The 13,278-nt window shown below is 45.1% G+C and overlaps 1 protein-coding gene across 1 annotated transcript; it reads left to right on the forward strand.

Annotated features, from left to right (window-relative positions):
* The first annotated feature begins 79 nt into the window (after nucleotides 1-79).
* LOC8025480 (heparan sulfate 2-O-sulfotransferase 1) lies at nucleotides 80-10,039 on the forward strand. The gene is made up of 7 exons (XM_002409152.5): nucleotides 80-551; nucleotides 810-1,081; nucleotides 5,894-5,979; nucleotides 6,205-6,343; nucleotides 7,532-7,629; nucleotides 8,014-8,171; nucleotides 8,728-10,039. Exons 1-7 carry the CDS (start codon nucleotides 428-430, stop codon nucleotides 8,949-8,951), a joined length of 1,101 nt encoding a protein of 366 aa, XP_002409196.2. The 5' UTR covers nucleotides 80-427; the 3' UTR covers nucleotides 8,952-10,039.
* The last annotated feature ends 3,239 nt before the right edge of the window (nucleotides 10,040-13,278 follow it).

Consider the following 13,278-nt stretch of genomic DNA (forward strand, 5'->3'; position numbering starts at 1 on the left):
TGTTTCTTCCACCCAGTCTCAGGTGGTCTAAAAAAAAAAAGGAGTTCAAGTTGTCCAACTGGTCCAACCCAACGACCCAATTCACCAAAGTCCAAGCGAATCATAGCTAAGCCAAGCAAGCTGGCCAAGTTATGGTCATAGATCGATATCTTCCCAAAACAATCGTTTTTTCTGTTTGCGTTTTAGCTTGGACATTAACTTTGATGAAAATAACTGTTTTCTGATTTGTTTTTACTTCAGTTACTTCTCAAAGTAGCTCGCCTGCTCGCTTGCAGCAACACGGCAGTAATAACGAGACCAATTTTCAGCAGCACGGCGGACCTCACGCGATGTGGGGTCTGGGACTCGGTGTTTACAACTTCAAGTTCCTGCAGAGTCTAACTGCGTGCTTTCATTTGCTCGCCTCGCCGCTGCCCTAATTAACAAGATGATTGCGAGATTCTTCCAGTGGAAGTTTGTTATCTTATTCTGTGCGCTGGTGTGTTTCGTCTGCCTCTTCATCCGCTTTGAAAATAGGGTTTCTGTGCTCGAGGCCACAAGGCTCAAACTTAGTAAGTACTGACGCATCGTTTCTGACGCATGATCGACTGAATTCACTTCTTAGCTAGCAGCACAAGATGAACTCTCATCCGTTGCTTCGATGTCACCTTTCGATGCAAGCAACGTAGTACTCTGTTGAAACAGGTGGCGGTGTTCGCGACGTCTTGACCGCCCTGGCTAGCTCTGGCGTTGCGAAGAAGGATCAATGATTTCGTACCTTTCCAACACGGGCACGTAATGAGCTAATGCTTGTTTAATACTTTTTGCAGCGGAAACCGTGGGCAGACTTCAGCTTGTATTCTTGAATGAGCGTCTGCACGACTTTCCGCCCGTGCAAGAAAGTCGGACAGACCCTCCGTTGGACGACTTCGGCCTTCCCGAAGGGACTATGGACGACCTGGTGATCATCTACAACCGAGTACCCAAGACGGGCAGCACGAGCTTCATGGGAGTTGCCTATGACCTGTGCGGTGTGAACAAGTTTCACGTGCTACACCTGAACACGTCAAAGAACATGCATGTGATGTCACTGCCTGATCAGGTGAACTACTGCTAACCCTACTATACTCTGGGTCAGCCTTTTGTGGCAATGCAGTCACAAGCAAGAGCGCGTGCGCTCGCACACTTTGAGCGCCGATCGAAACTGTGTAGGAGTGAGTTTCAAGGAGCGCGCGTGCACAGCTTCAATCGGCTCTCAAAGTGCACGACTTTTGACTACTTTTGTACTTTTGACTACTTTTGACTGTGTTGCCACAGAAAGTTGACCCCAAGTAGCAGTTCTGGTTTTTTTTTGTTTTCTAACTTATCTGTGTCGACACAGCACCTTGTCATCTGATAAAAGATAAGGAAGCTCACGTGTAATTAAATGAGCCCCGCGATCTCGGGATGAAAACAATTGGAATGGGCCTTTTTCATAGATCACTGGGCGCATACGCCAACTCTGAGAGAGGGGAGGATAGGGAAAGGCATCATTTTTGGGGGCTCTTTTTTCTTCAGTTGCTCAGGCCATGCTGTTTTGGCTTGATCCCTCCACTATTCTCGTTTCTTGGTTTCATAGTCGTCATGCCTCACCACTGCACAGCTGTTTAGTTGTACAAATAGCGACAGAAATGGTTCAAGCGCAAAATGTTCTAGAGCTCCAGCAGCCTTTTGCGGGTGGGGCACAAAAGCACTCGATGTCAAACACACCGCCCCTTTTGCTCCACCTTCAAAAGCCCCCGTTTTAGAAGCCTATGACGCGAATTCCCCGTATTAGGTGGCCGGGCCCTCAACATGATGGCGGGACATTCTGATTTTAACTAAAAGTCAGTAAGCGTACATGTGAGGTGTAACATAATGATGCTGTACCCGGTACTCAAGTAAAGAATAACTGAATAAAGATTTCCATTCTTCAGGCGTGTGCTGTACACATTCGCGTCTTACCGAGTTAAAAGTGAAAAAAAATAAAAAGAAGAAAATATCAGTCACTGGCAACAGATTTACAATCTGCGAAAGGGATTCAAGTCCCACGGCGACAGAACCCTGACGAGACGCCTTGGCAACTAATCGTGAACTCTCCTGTTTGCAGGGCCCACTTCGTCGGAGGTTTGTAAACGTGCTGTATTCAAAGAGCAATTGTTTCTAACATACCATTCCTTACTTTTTGACAGTGCAGGCGAGCCTTCACAATATCGAGACCGCCCGGATTTCACCCTGTCCAAGTTTTGTTTACGCATTCCCGGGTACGGCGATGCCCCGTGTGTTCGCGCAGACACAGGATGACTAAGGGACGGCACGCAATAAGCTTGAACAACTTAAGCGCACAAGGAGAGCGAAATCAACTGTTTGTAGTGGCCGGGCCTCGAACGGAGCTCACAAGCTCCGGATAAGGTGGATAGTTGGGTTGGGATCAAAACTGGTCACCATCACTTTCCTTACATAACACTCTGTCTTAAAAGCCGACCCCTTTTTTAATTGTTTGAACGACGCGACACCAAAGTGACGATTAAGCGACTTCGAGTCGACGGTCGAAACCGATGTGGCTTCGGCGGTCTATCCATCTTTGAAGGCGTAAAGATGATCATCTGTATCATAGACAGTAGCTTTCGTTATTCCTCCAGAGTCGTCCTGTGCCATTTCGAATAAAAAATTGCATGCGAAGTGACGACAGAAAGATGCGTTCAGAATGATGAAAGACAAAACGAGACACAAGAGAACAAACATAGTTGCGCGGACCAAGAGACACGCCAGGCGCTGGCGGGACGACGAAGTGATGGTCCTGGAGCCCCCAAAAATGTTTCGAGCAACCTCTTGTCAGAGTTTGTGGCCAAGCTCTGATAGAGGCCCATTTGGATTTGGAGCTGGTCAGACGTTCCTACAAATTGGTGACCTGGGCGTGATAAGGCATCTGCCGCTGCATTGTTTTTGTCTTTAATGTGCCGAAGGTCGACGGTGAATTCAGATATATAGACCAGATTTCGAATTTCTTGTGTAGAGTAGGTGCTGTGGTTTCTTTTGAATGCAAAAGTGACTGGCTAGTGGTCGGTCAGGACATGAAACTCTCTGCCTTCAACAAAGCACCAGTAATGCCTATTGCAGCTTGCGGTCTAAAGGGGTAACAGGCAACACGCCGACTTCCACGCCAGTGTCCACGAGAAATTGGAGGCCTTTCATTTTGTCACAGGCACACAAGAAATTTGATATCTGGCCTATATATATCTGAATTCGCCGTTGACCTTCAGCACATTAAAGGGAGAAACAACGCAACGGCTAATGCCTTATCACGTCCGAGTCACCATTTTTTAGGGACGTCAGACCAGCTTCAGACCCAAATCCCTACTGTTTTAATTGCGAGAGGCGAGGCTCATTTAATCACGCGTGGGCCTCCTCATCTTTTATCAGATGACAAGGTGTTGTGTCGTCACATGATCCGTTGTTTTTTTTTGTACCAAAAGTTGGTTTGAGATTTAACGTCATAAAGTGAAAAGTTTTAGTGTTGAACTGCCAAATGGCTAATGCTTATGTTGAACTTGTATTGTGTTGTGTGACTCATATTATTGTTTAAGTTATTACCCTGAAAAGTCTTAAAATTTACACTAGAAAGTGTCAGAACATCATTACTGCCACAGGCATTCCAAACTGTATTTCCTCATTGTACCATATAGCATGTTCTCTTAAAAATATTTCAAGTGACCTACTGCATCAGAAAACTTACTAGTCTGGGTGGTATCTCATAGGCGACCAACGTTGGAATCAATAGTTATTATTTATGCCAGATACATTATAGGAATGTCCTCTCTTTGGGATGTGTATAGTTCTTCTGTGTCTTCGATGACATGATTAATATGGAAAACTTGAGCTCTGTTGGTCGCATGACGGGCTTGCTTTTTTTGGGAGCTGATCCGTTTGTTTCCTGCACTTAGCACATGCAGTGACTTGACTTTTGGCACGTATGGCATGTGGATTATGCAATTCCTTCTACGCTTCGTGTGTGCCGTTATGGCACCACTGTCACTCGTGCCATCAGCACCTCCCATGGTTGGTTTAGGAACTAATGATATCTGCCCATGCGGAAGCGGCGGATTACAGGAGTGCGGGAGTGGCCATGCGGCGTGCTTTTGTTACTCAACCAAATAAATGACACTAATATATTTTAAAGCAAAACGTTTCAGACTAGCAAAGCAGCTTTATGCTGGCATTGACCTGTTTTCTGTAGAAGAGGGGATAATTCACACCACAGCTACCCAGCGGGTAGGTGAAGTCGTGGCTGTTTCGTGCAGATGATTCGACAACCGTTTGCACCGTCTTTCTTTGTTTGAAGCGTGACATTTTACCCGGGCAACTTTTGAGGCTGCCTGAGCCTAGTGGTGAGTTGAGTTTTCCTAGACTGTATTTTCCCCCCTCAATGCACCTTCTGCATCGAAGATGCCGTGTCTGCAGAGTTTCGAATCTTGTTGTGGTAAGTGATGAGGCTGAAATTATATAGAGTAACTCCCTGATCTGGCCGCAAATCACACTCGCAAAGCCAACGTGCGTGACTGGCACAACGCGGAATCGCGCTGGCGATTTTGTCCAGACCTGCACTTTGAGCCCGGGTAAAACAATCATTGCAGCTGTCGTCGACGAGCCAAATAGAGTTAACAAACTTCTTGAATTGTGCTTCATGCTTTTTGATTTGTACAACAAATCAAGAAGCATAAACAAATGCAAACAACACAAAAAAGTGCTTAGAATTCATTTATAAAGAAAAAAAAATGCTAACACCTTAGCTGGCAAAAAGAAATACACACTTTACATATTTTGGGGGTTTCAAGATAGAGAAGGTCTTTGATTCAAGACAAATTTCAGGGACTCATATTTTTCGTGTCAAGTACAGCAGCCACGCTAACCGTCCATGCATTTCTTAAAATTTTGTCAACGCCGTTGGGTCGCCTTTTCTTTCTTTCACGTTTAGAAAGACTGTGGCGATATAGGCAGGGTGGCGAGGCTCAATTCATTCCCCACGAAGTAGGTGCTATGGACTTCTAGCTTCTCCGTTCATGGACTGCCACCAGGGCTTTGCACCAGAAAACGGTGGCCGGCGACTCCTACAAGCAAATCTGCATCGTAAAAACTACTAAGTAAAAATTAATAAAAAAAGAAATGGAGCTTATGTGGCGAGTTACACCTTGGAGCCGCTGCAATTCTTTGCCGCCGACGCTTAGCCGGCTCCTTTCTACAGCTTGCCCAGAAATCGCCAGAATTTCACAAAGAGCTTCTCAGCTTTATTCGTTCAGCCGTTGAGACAGTCGTACACGCAACAAAAAAAGTGTGGTTATTTATTTTGTCTGCGACGCTGTGGACAACAGGATGATGCTTGGGGAACGCTGCCTCGCCCGCAGAAACGGAGATCCAGAAACATATCGATAGTTCCTATTTTAGCCGCTGAATAGCGCCGCAGGTTGTTTTTTTTTAAATATCAGTGTACGGATGGTATTTTTTGGTAAATTATTGCCAGGTTTTCAATATTTTTTTCTATTGCTCGCGTCAAAGGATTGTTGCTTACACTGACCTGCAGCTGCATCTCCTGCATGTTAACATTATTCTATCTCTTCTGCATGTTGTCCTCGCAGCATCCCAGAGTTTGCGAGTAGCGACATTATGCGAGACAAAAATTGGAGCACATACTGCTTTATTTAAAAAGAGCACAGAGCAAAATAAAGGAAAGAATGGACACTACACAGAACTGCTTTGACTTGTCAAAACAAGCTCTCAAATTTGGACCGATTTTGGTTGATGCCTGTCTACTTTGCCCATTGAATGTCTTGTTGATTCTGGTTGATGCAAGTCTATTTTGCCCATTATTTGCTTGTTTTTTCTTGTTTTTTTTTTTCAGATACGGTTTGTTTACAATGTCAGCCTCTGGAAAGCCATGAAACCTGCCATTTATCATGGTCATGTGGCGTTCCTCGATTTTGCAAAGTGAGTCTCCTCCCTGCTTCTATTTTAGTTAATCGAGTCGTAATATGCCCGTAAATTCAAATATTTAATCGTAAGTGCAAAGCTGCTGGAACTTTTGGGCAGCTTATGTACCATACTTGTAGAAGCTCAAATTCTTCTACAGATAAAAACACTGACCCCCTTCTAAGAGAAAGGTGCTGAAAAGCAAGCGCAATTTTTTGGGATTGTTCAATCTTTTCTTCTTAGATACGGCGTCAAACGCAAGCCAATCTACATCAACATAATCAGGAAGCCCCTGGACCGGCTAGTATCATATTTCTATTTCCTGCGGCACGGCGACGACTTCCGGCCTTACCTGGTTCGCAGAAGGCAGGGAAACAAAATGGTAAGATGTTGTCACAGATAGAATCAAAAACTTACGTTGCAACTAAAAAGAATATGTAATAGTTTAATGAGGCCAACTTGCGCCTTCAAGCTTGAAAGGGAAAGGTACCGACATCTTGCGCCTGAAACGGAGGGGCAACCGACCCAAAGTAGTGCATTACCAGTGCTCTTATACATGCGGTGGGTTCAGGAATGTTCTGAACCAGGACACACGATGGCAGCCTAGAATGGGCTAGAACTTTTTAGAAGAACTTTGGATGATAAAAGAAAGGAACCAGGCTGAGCAGGGTATGAATTCTGTTCCTCCACGTGGCAGCTGCGTGGTTAACTGTGCTGCGCTGCAAAGTTAGCTATGTACAACCAACTAGCCCAAACCCAAGTCCAAGCAGCTGCTTGCGTTGCCAACTCCGCCACGAACGTGACAATGCTGAAGCCTCATTCACAGAGCCGGCGTTTCTCCCATCCCGTCACCGTCGCAAGGGGCGTTCTTGTCAGGGGAGAGGATTTTTGGCTCGGTTTTCGCCGGAAAGTGACGTAGGGAGCTGCTCTACGGCACCGGCGTCCCTGCGAGTGACGGAGTCCCGCCCCCATTGAAGACCGACCAATCACAAAATAGAAAAGTTTCGCTAAGTTTGGCAGATTTTTTATCGTTCGGTCGCCAACATTGGGCCAACGCTTGTTGTGTTACATTTCTTGTTCCTTTTCGGCGGAATTGCTAATAGCAGACGCAAATCCCTAATTTATGAAAAAAGAAACATGCACACTAATGTTCAGGCACAATTATCTCTTTATTTCGTAAATTCAGTTGAATAAATAAGCAATCCGATCCAATTCAATCCTGCCGTCGCGGCCTCCGTCGCTTTGCTTGTGCGGCCTGTTCGGACACCCTGCCGTCGCGTCCCCGCCCCGGCGTGGTCCCGTGACGGTGCCGGGTTGGGAGAGGTGCCGGCTGTGTGAATGAGGCCTAAGACTGCCTTCATTTGGCAGAATGGCGTGCCAGAGATGTTATTGTCAACCTCATTGTTCATAAACGAAAATTTGCGGTGGCAGTTGGATTCTTATGTCTGGACATCCAACTTGACTTACTTGCCCAGAAATATATGGGTTTTGTCATAAGTATGTCCTGCTCCTTAGAAATGGTAATGCTTCTAAATCCACGTCTTCGTAACAACTGGCGTTGCACTTTCAGACCTTCGACGAATGCGTGCTGAAGAAAGGGGTCGACTGCGCTGAAGAGAGGCTATGGCTCCAAGTTCCCTTCTTCTGTGGTCACGCATCTGAATGCTGGTACAATAATTACCGTAGAATGCCGCGCATCCGCCCATTCCACACTAAGCGCCCATACCCAAATTTGTGAGATCTGAGAAAATATGCGCAGTATATTTATGTGTAAGATTGATGACCAGACAAGTGCCCATCCCCCATTTTTTTGTGATTATCTCTAAATTTTCAGTGGGTGCTTGCCCGGTATTTTACAGTAGCTCATTTGTTGCTTTTTTCTTCTTTCTTTTTGCATCTTTGGCAATTTTTGTTTATGTGCATTTTATAGTCCTCTCCAAACTGCTATGCATGTGTCAATAAGTTTGTTAAAACACCTCGAGACAGGTGTGGAAGTTGTGTTATGGCACGTTTCTGACATCTGTTCTCGCTTGCTTCCTTGACTTAATCTAGGATTCCTGGAAACCTCTGGGCACTGGAGCAGGCAAAGCACAACCTGATCAATAGCTACTTTGCTGTGGGACTTACGGAGGAACTGCAGGATTTTGTGTCACTGCTGGAGGTGTCCTTTCCTCGGATATTCAAAGGAGCCACTGCCAAATTCCTGACAGGCATGTATTTGGCATTTTTACCTCCCAGTAATAGCAGCTGTTTCAATCTGAATGCAACAGCTGTTGTTGGCCAAACTGTATTTTTTTTTAATTATATAATTGGAGATGTCCCACATTTCTGCAGATGGAGTGCTGCCATCTGCGAATTTATGTGGTGGAACCTGTGACACTAATGACCAGTTGACATATGACAAGTTTTAAATTTTTTCAGCTGTTGCCCATTTATATTTTATTTAGGTGTGTAAAATTTACCAAAAAAAAAAGTCAAATTAGTTTGCATCCTTTTTAGTACTCGCCCAACAACTTACCGAAATAATTTGAGGCACTCATTTAGCTGAATTTTTTTTTTGTAAATAGTACCAAGAATCTGAGACTCAAGTTGGGACATTTCTGGCTACCATCTTCTTTCCATGATTCCTCAAGTTTTGCAAAAAATCGGGATTCTTTGGGTCTTTGAATCGGGATTCTTTGGGCCCTTGAATATCTCGACACAAAATCATTCAGATCGGAGGTAGAAACTTGGCGCGGCCTACCACTTTTCTGCCATTGAACGCAGGCAAGAAGGCGCATCTGCGGAAGACCTTCAACAAGCAAGATCCATCTGACGAGACCGTAGAGAGCTTCAAGAAGTCCCGAATTTGGCAGATGGAGAATGAATTCTACGAGTTTGCTGCCGAGCAGTTTGACTTCGTGAGGAAACGGACGCTTGCAACTCAAAATGGTGGCGAAGCCACTGAACTAGGACAGCAGTTCTTCTACGAAAAGATTCGTCCCAAGTGAACTGTGTGTCCCAAGGCTAGCTAATTGCGTGCATTGTTTGACTACTAATTAGCCTCATGTTTGCTTAATTACCTAAGCACGAAGGAGCATGCTGCAGGTGTAGTTACACATGCTGTGCCTGCTGGCACCTGCTGCAGTAATGGTTTTAAAGCAAAAACCTAAAACAAATTCTGCTTTGCACTTCCGTTCGTCAATGCCTTATTCTGAATATTCACTCCGAATCTTTTATGCAGGTAACGCAAGTTCATGTACAATCCCAGCATTCCCCTGGCTGCTTCGGTTGTTTGGCAAAAGGTCTATTTACTTGTTGTCATTTTAGTGTCTCCAAACAGTTTTGCCTTCATTCCTTCAGACATTATTTATGATTTCATTTGAGGAAAGGCTTTTTTTCCGTTAACATTTCCAGGGTCGCGTTAAAGGTTTTATATTTATATTTTTATCTTATGGCAATAAAGAAATCGCTGACGCTTTTGTTCTAACTTTACGCTGCTTAATAGGCATGTTTGAGTTCAGTGTTCCATGGATATTTATTGCTTAGTCGTGGAGGGGACGTTGTGATTTGTGTGGAGCATGTTGCAATAAGAATGTGATGCTAGGGCTGCAGGAGCTGTACTACAATTGATGTTTTTTATTGTGAAATTGGAGTAACAAATGGCTCTGCCACTGTGGGCTTTCAAGAATTTCAGCTCAGCTTGACATAACTTGAATAGACAACATGTACAAGTGTGCTTGGCAATATGTTAATTTTTTTTTCATACTTGTGTAAAATATTACAAAGTGACACTGCTGCCCGCCTGTGTGGCATTGAGGTTTCATTTCAGTCTCCGAAGCTCAAAGTGGAAAGTTCGAACCTTGAGTGGACTCTCCATCTTGCAGGCTTTGGGCATTGTTGATAGCCTCGGTTGGTCTGCAGTGCAAGTCCCCAATATTTTCATTGTTCCAAAAAAACAAACAAAAAAAACAGATTCTCATGTTTTAAGCTTGTGTGACTTGTGAGCTGTTGAAATCTTTGTTTACGAAGTTCTATGTCTTTTGAATCTCTATTCTTGATGTGTATTTTTGTAATGAAGATGGATTTGTGTCCTGGAGGATTTTGTCTGGAGTGGAATGCTGGAAAACCTCACAGTTCAACGTTTGAATTGACTTGTGTGTTGATAAGCTCTGCAACAAGGAACCCGAAGAAAAATAGTCAAAGAATGAAGGCACATTTTGAGAGATGGATCTGGACCTTTTGCAGATAAAGATAAAAAGAATGAAGGCGCACTTTGAGAGATGGATCTGGACCTTTTGCAGATAAAGATGCAACAAGCGCCGAGCATACAAACTACATTTGGTGGAAGGGTCCCTATCATTTCGTCGAGACTCATTTCATGGAATTACGTTTTGTGGACAACTTTTCATGGGCACACATTTTGCCGACACAATATTTCGTCGACACCTGTTAGCACGCTGTAGGGACATTCCGTCACACGTGTATCACTAGAATGCGCGTTAACCCCCCCCCCCCCGGACTCTATTCACGCCGCTTTGCGGCGACAGTCTCATGCAGCTTATTACAGAAAAAAAAGCTAATCTGAGCTGTCGTTGAAACAATTTGTCAATGAAACATCATGTGTCGATGAAACAATCTGTCAATGAAACGTCGTTCGATGAACGGATTGCCACCGTCGATAGAAGGTTCTGCGCCTCAGCAATGCTGTTCATCACCAGCCAGCTACTGGCACAGTATTCAAACCACCTGAAAGAATATTTAAGTGCACTTCAGATTGCACCGAATGTCTAAGACAGTAGAACGAAATCATGCCAATCAGGCCTAACTTTCTAAGTTTGCTTCAGAAATAGTGTTCTTTAGTCGAAGTTTACTGAATCGAAACTTAAAATATATGTCTCACGTCCAGAAATAAGTTAAGCATGATCAGCTCGATCTGCTAATGACAATCGCACGCTTGTATTTTGAACAAAATATTTTTTGTTCCAAAGGACAGATTCCAGCAATGCATCAAGGGAGCTGAGTCAATTGACATCGCAGTTGGTCCAATACAGGCAAAGCTGCTTGGGGCTTGGCGTGATTATGAGCTCCGCCACTTGGCTTTGTCAATGTGCATTACAACATGGCCGTTCTTAATTGCAACTCCCCTCTCCGAGGAGTTGAATAGTCCGAGCTAAAAAGGGAGATCCAGTTCGACAGGACTCGCGCACACACGCAGCTTGCCGCCGTACTTCTGCAAAGCGGCGCTGCTTTTAACTGCATAGTGATGCAGCGACATTCCATTTATTCCTTTTAAATAATGTTTCGGTGTCTCTGAGCAAAAATGTGTGTCCCCGTGGTGTGGTCAGAACGTGGTTGATATTTAGACAGAATTGCAGAATCCCTTTAAATGCAAAAATACTCCAAAAGCCAGGAGACGTCGTAATTAAAATAAGGACACCAACTTTAAAGCGCTGGATGGATTTTATAAACAAGTACCGCCAAGGTGGTGCATGCTGGGACGCACTTGAGCCAAAAATGGCGAAGCGTCGCCACCAATCTAGTTTCCTGTGGCGGCGCAGCGCTGGAGGAGCGTGCTCACAAACAATGGCGCGTCACAGGCAGCCACAGCAGACTAATACGAGCATGCGCATCTGGATGTGGGATGCGCCATGAGCCAAAAATGGTGACGCGTCCCGTGGCACGATCAAACGATGGCAGCACTTGGAATAAGTCAGGATATCCAGCGCTTTAACCGACTTAACACAAGCATGTCATCTATGCGTCGCGTGCGACTCGTCTGAAAACTGAACTGTGTATTTGACTTTGTAGCTGCAATTACCTTCGTGCTATGCAGAGAGCAAGTTGTCTGCTGCTTCTTGCACAAAAGTCGCAGTGATGTCGGAAAGATGCTGAGCTCCGATTGGCTTCGATTGAAGGATAGTTGGGATAGTGGGTAGGACCTCAAAGCCACCTGCCTCGAGGTCTGTCCATTATCCTTTATTCAGAACCAATCAGACCTCGGTGTTCTGACGTTTCCACAACCCCTGCAAAATGACGCTGACGAAGTTGCGGTCCGCATATTCACGGTGAAAAGCTCGCTAGGGGCGCTTTTATTTTCCTCACCCTGGCTAGTGCACGTGCTACCCACGCGGTTATGTTAATTTTCATAAGGCGTGGAAGCTTTGCATTGCACGTGCTTGTACTGGCAGAAGAAATTGAAGTATCCTCATTCTGGGTTGTGAAAAAATTCCACCCGACAGCGATATCAAGCCTCTCCGAGCGTACGCGGAACTTTCCGATAAATGGCACTGTGTCGAGAATTTGAGATAGACCCTTACATGTATACAGGGTGTCACAAAAGAAAATTTACAGGGTTTTCTTCACCGCAAAAATAAACTAGGCATCACCAAACCAATGTTGTGCCGTTGTGCCAAACGCTCATTCTCTGTCCAAAGGTAGCGCCAGAGGTCACAACCAGATGCGAGCCTCCCTACCAGATGCCAAAGAAATTTCAGCCCAAACTGATACCTTATTCAAAAGTTATAAGTGATTTTCTGAAAATTTCGATGGAAACATGGAGCCCATTTTCGCCCATTTTCGGTTTCTGGTGCCATTGGGCAGGAGATCGAACTATAGGGGGCGCTCTGACCCGTTTGTTTTCCCCACGCTCGGTGTTTACTCAACACAAGGCCTGTGAACATGCCGAGAGGCCTAATGGGCATGTCCATGTCATCTTCTACGAAAGAGCGCGGGGTGCCAGTTTAATGTAAAAAATACTAACAATCGACGAAACGACGTTAGGTGCCGGATCTATCCTCAGAGAATGCGAGCTTGACCCACTTCGGCTTTTGTGCTGAGCTGGGACCGTGCATGCGGCATTGCTCATGCAGACCGTAGTGGAAACAAAAGAGCCCCTCCTCCCCCTCACCTGAGAACACGAACTCCAGCCAAACGCTGACGCCGCGTTCGGTTATGTCGGCCGAGCGCTGAGTCATTGTATTTGTTGTCCCCATCCGTGTAGTTCTAAAGTTAATCGCTTGGGGCGTCACGGTCTGTCCTCCTCCCCAATAGAGCCCCATGTATTCGAACACTCTGTCGGGCGCCATTTTCCCATTGAAATTTTCAGAAAATCACTTGCAACTTTTGATTAAGGTATCGGTCCCAGATCGCGCTCAAACTTTGGCATCGGGTTGTGACCTCTAGAGCTACCTTTGGGTGGAGAATGAGTGTTCGGCGATGCCTAGTTTATTTATGTGGTGAAAAAAAAGCTGTAAATTTTCTTTTGTGACACCCTGTTCTTACTGAAAATGCCTCCCGCATATGTCAATTCCGTGCTTGTACTTTAATTACCCCTTT

Source organism: Ixodes scapularis, unplaced genomic scaffold (assembly GCF_016920785.2).
Source record: "Ixodes scapularis isolate PalLabHiFi unplaced genomic scaffold, ASM1692078v2 PGA_scaffold3__209_contigs__length_174095766, whole genome shotgun sequence".
NCBI lineage: Eukaryota > Metazoa > Arthropoda > Arachnida > Ixodida > Ixodidae > Ixodes > Ixodes scapularis.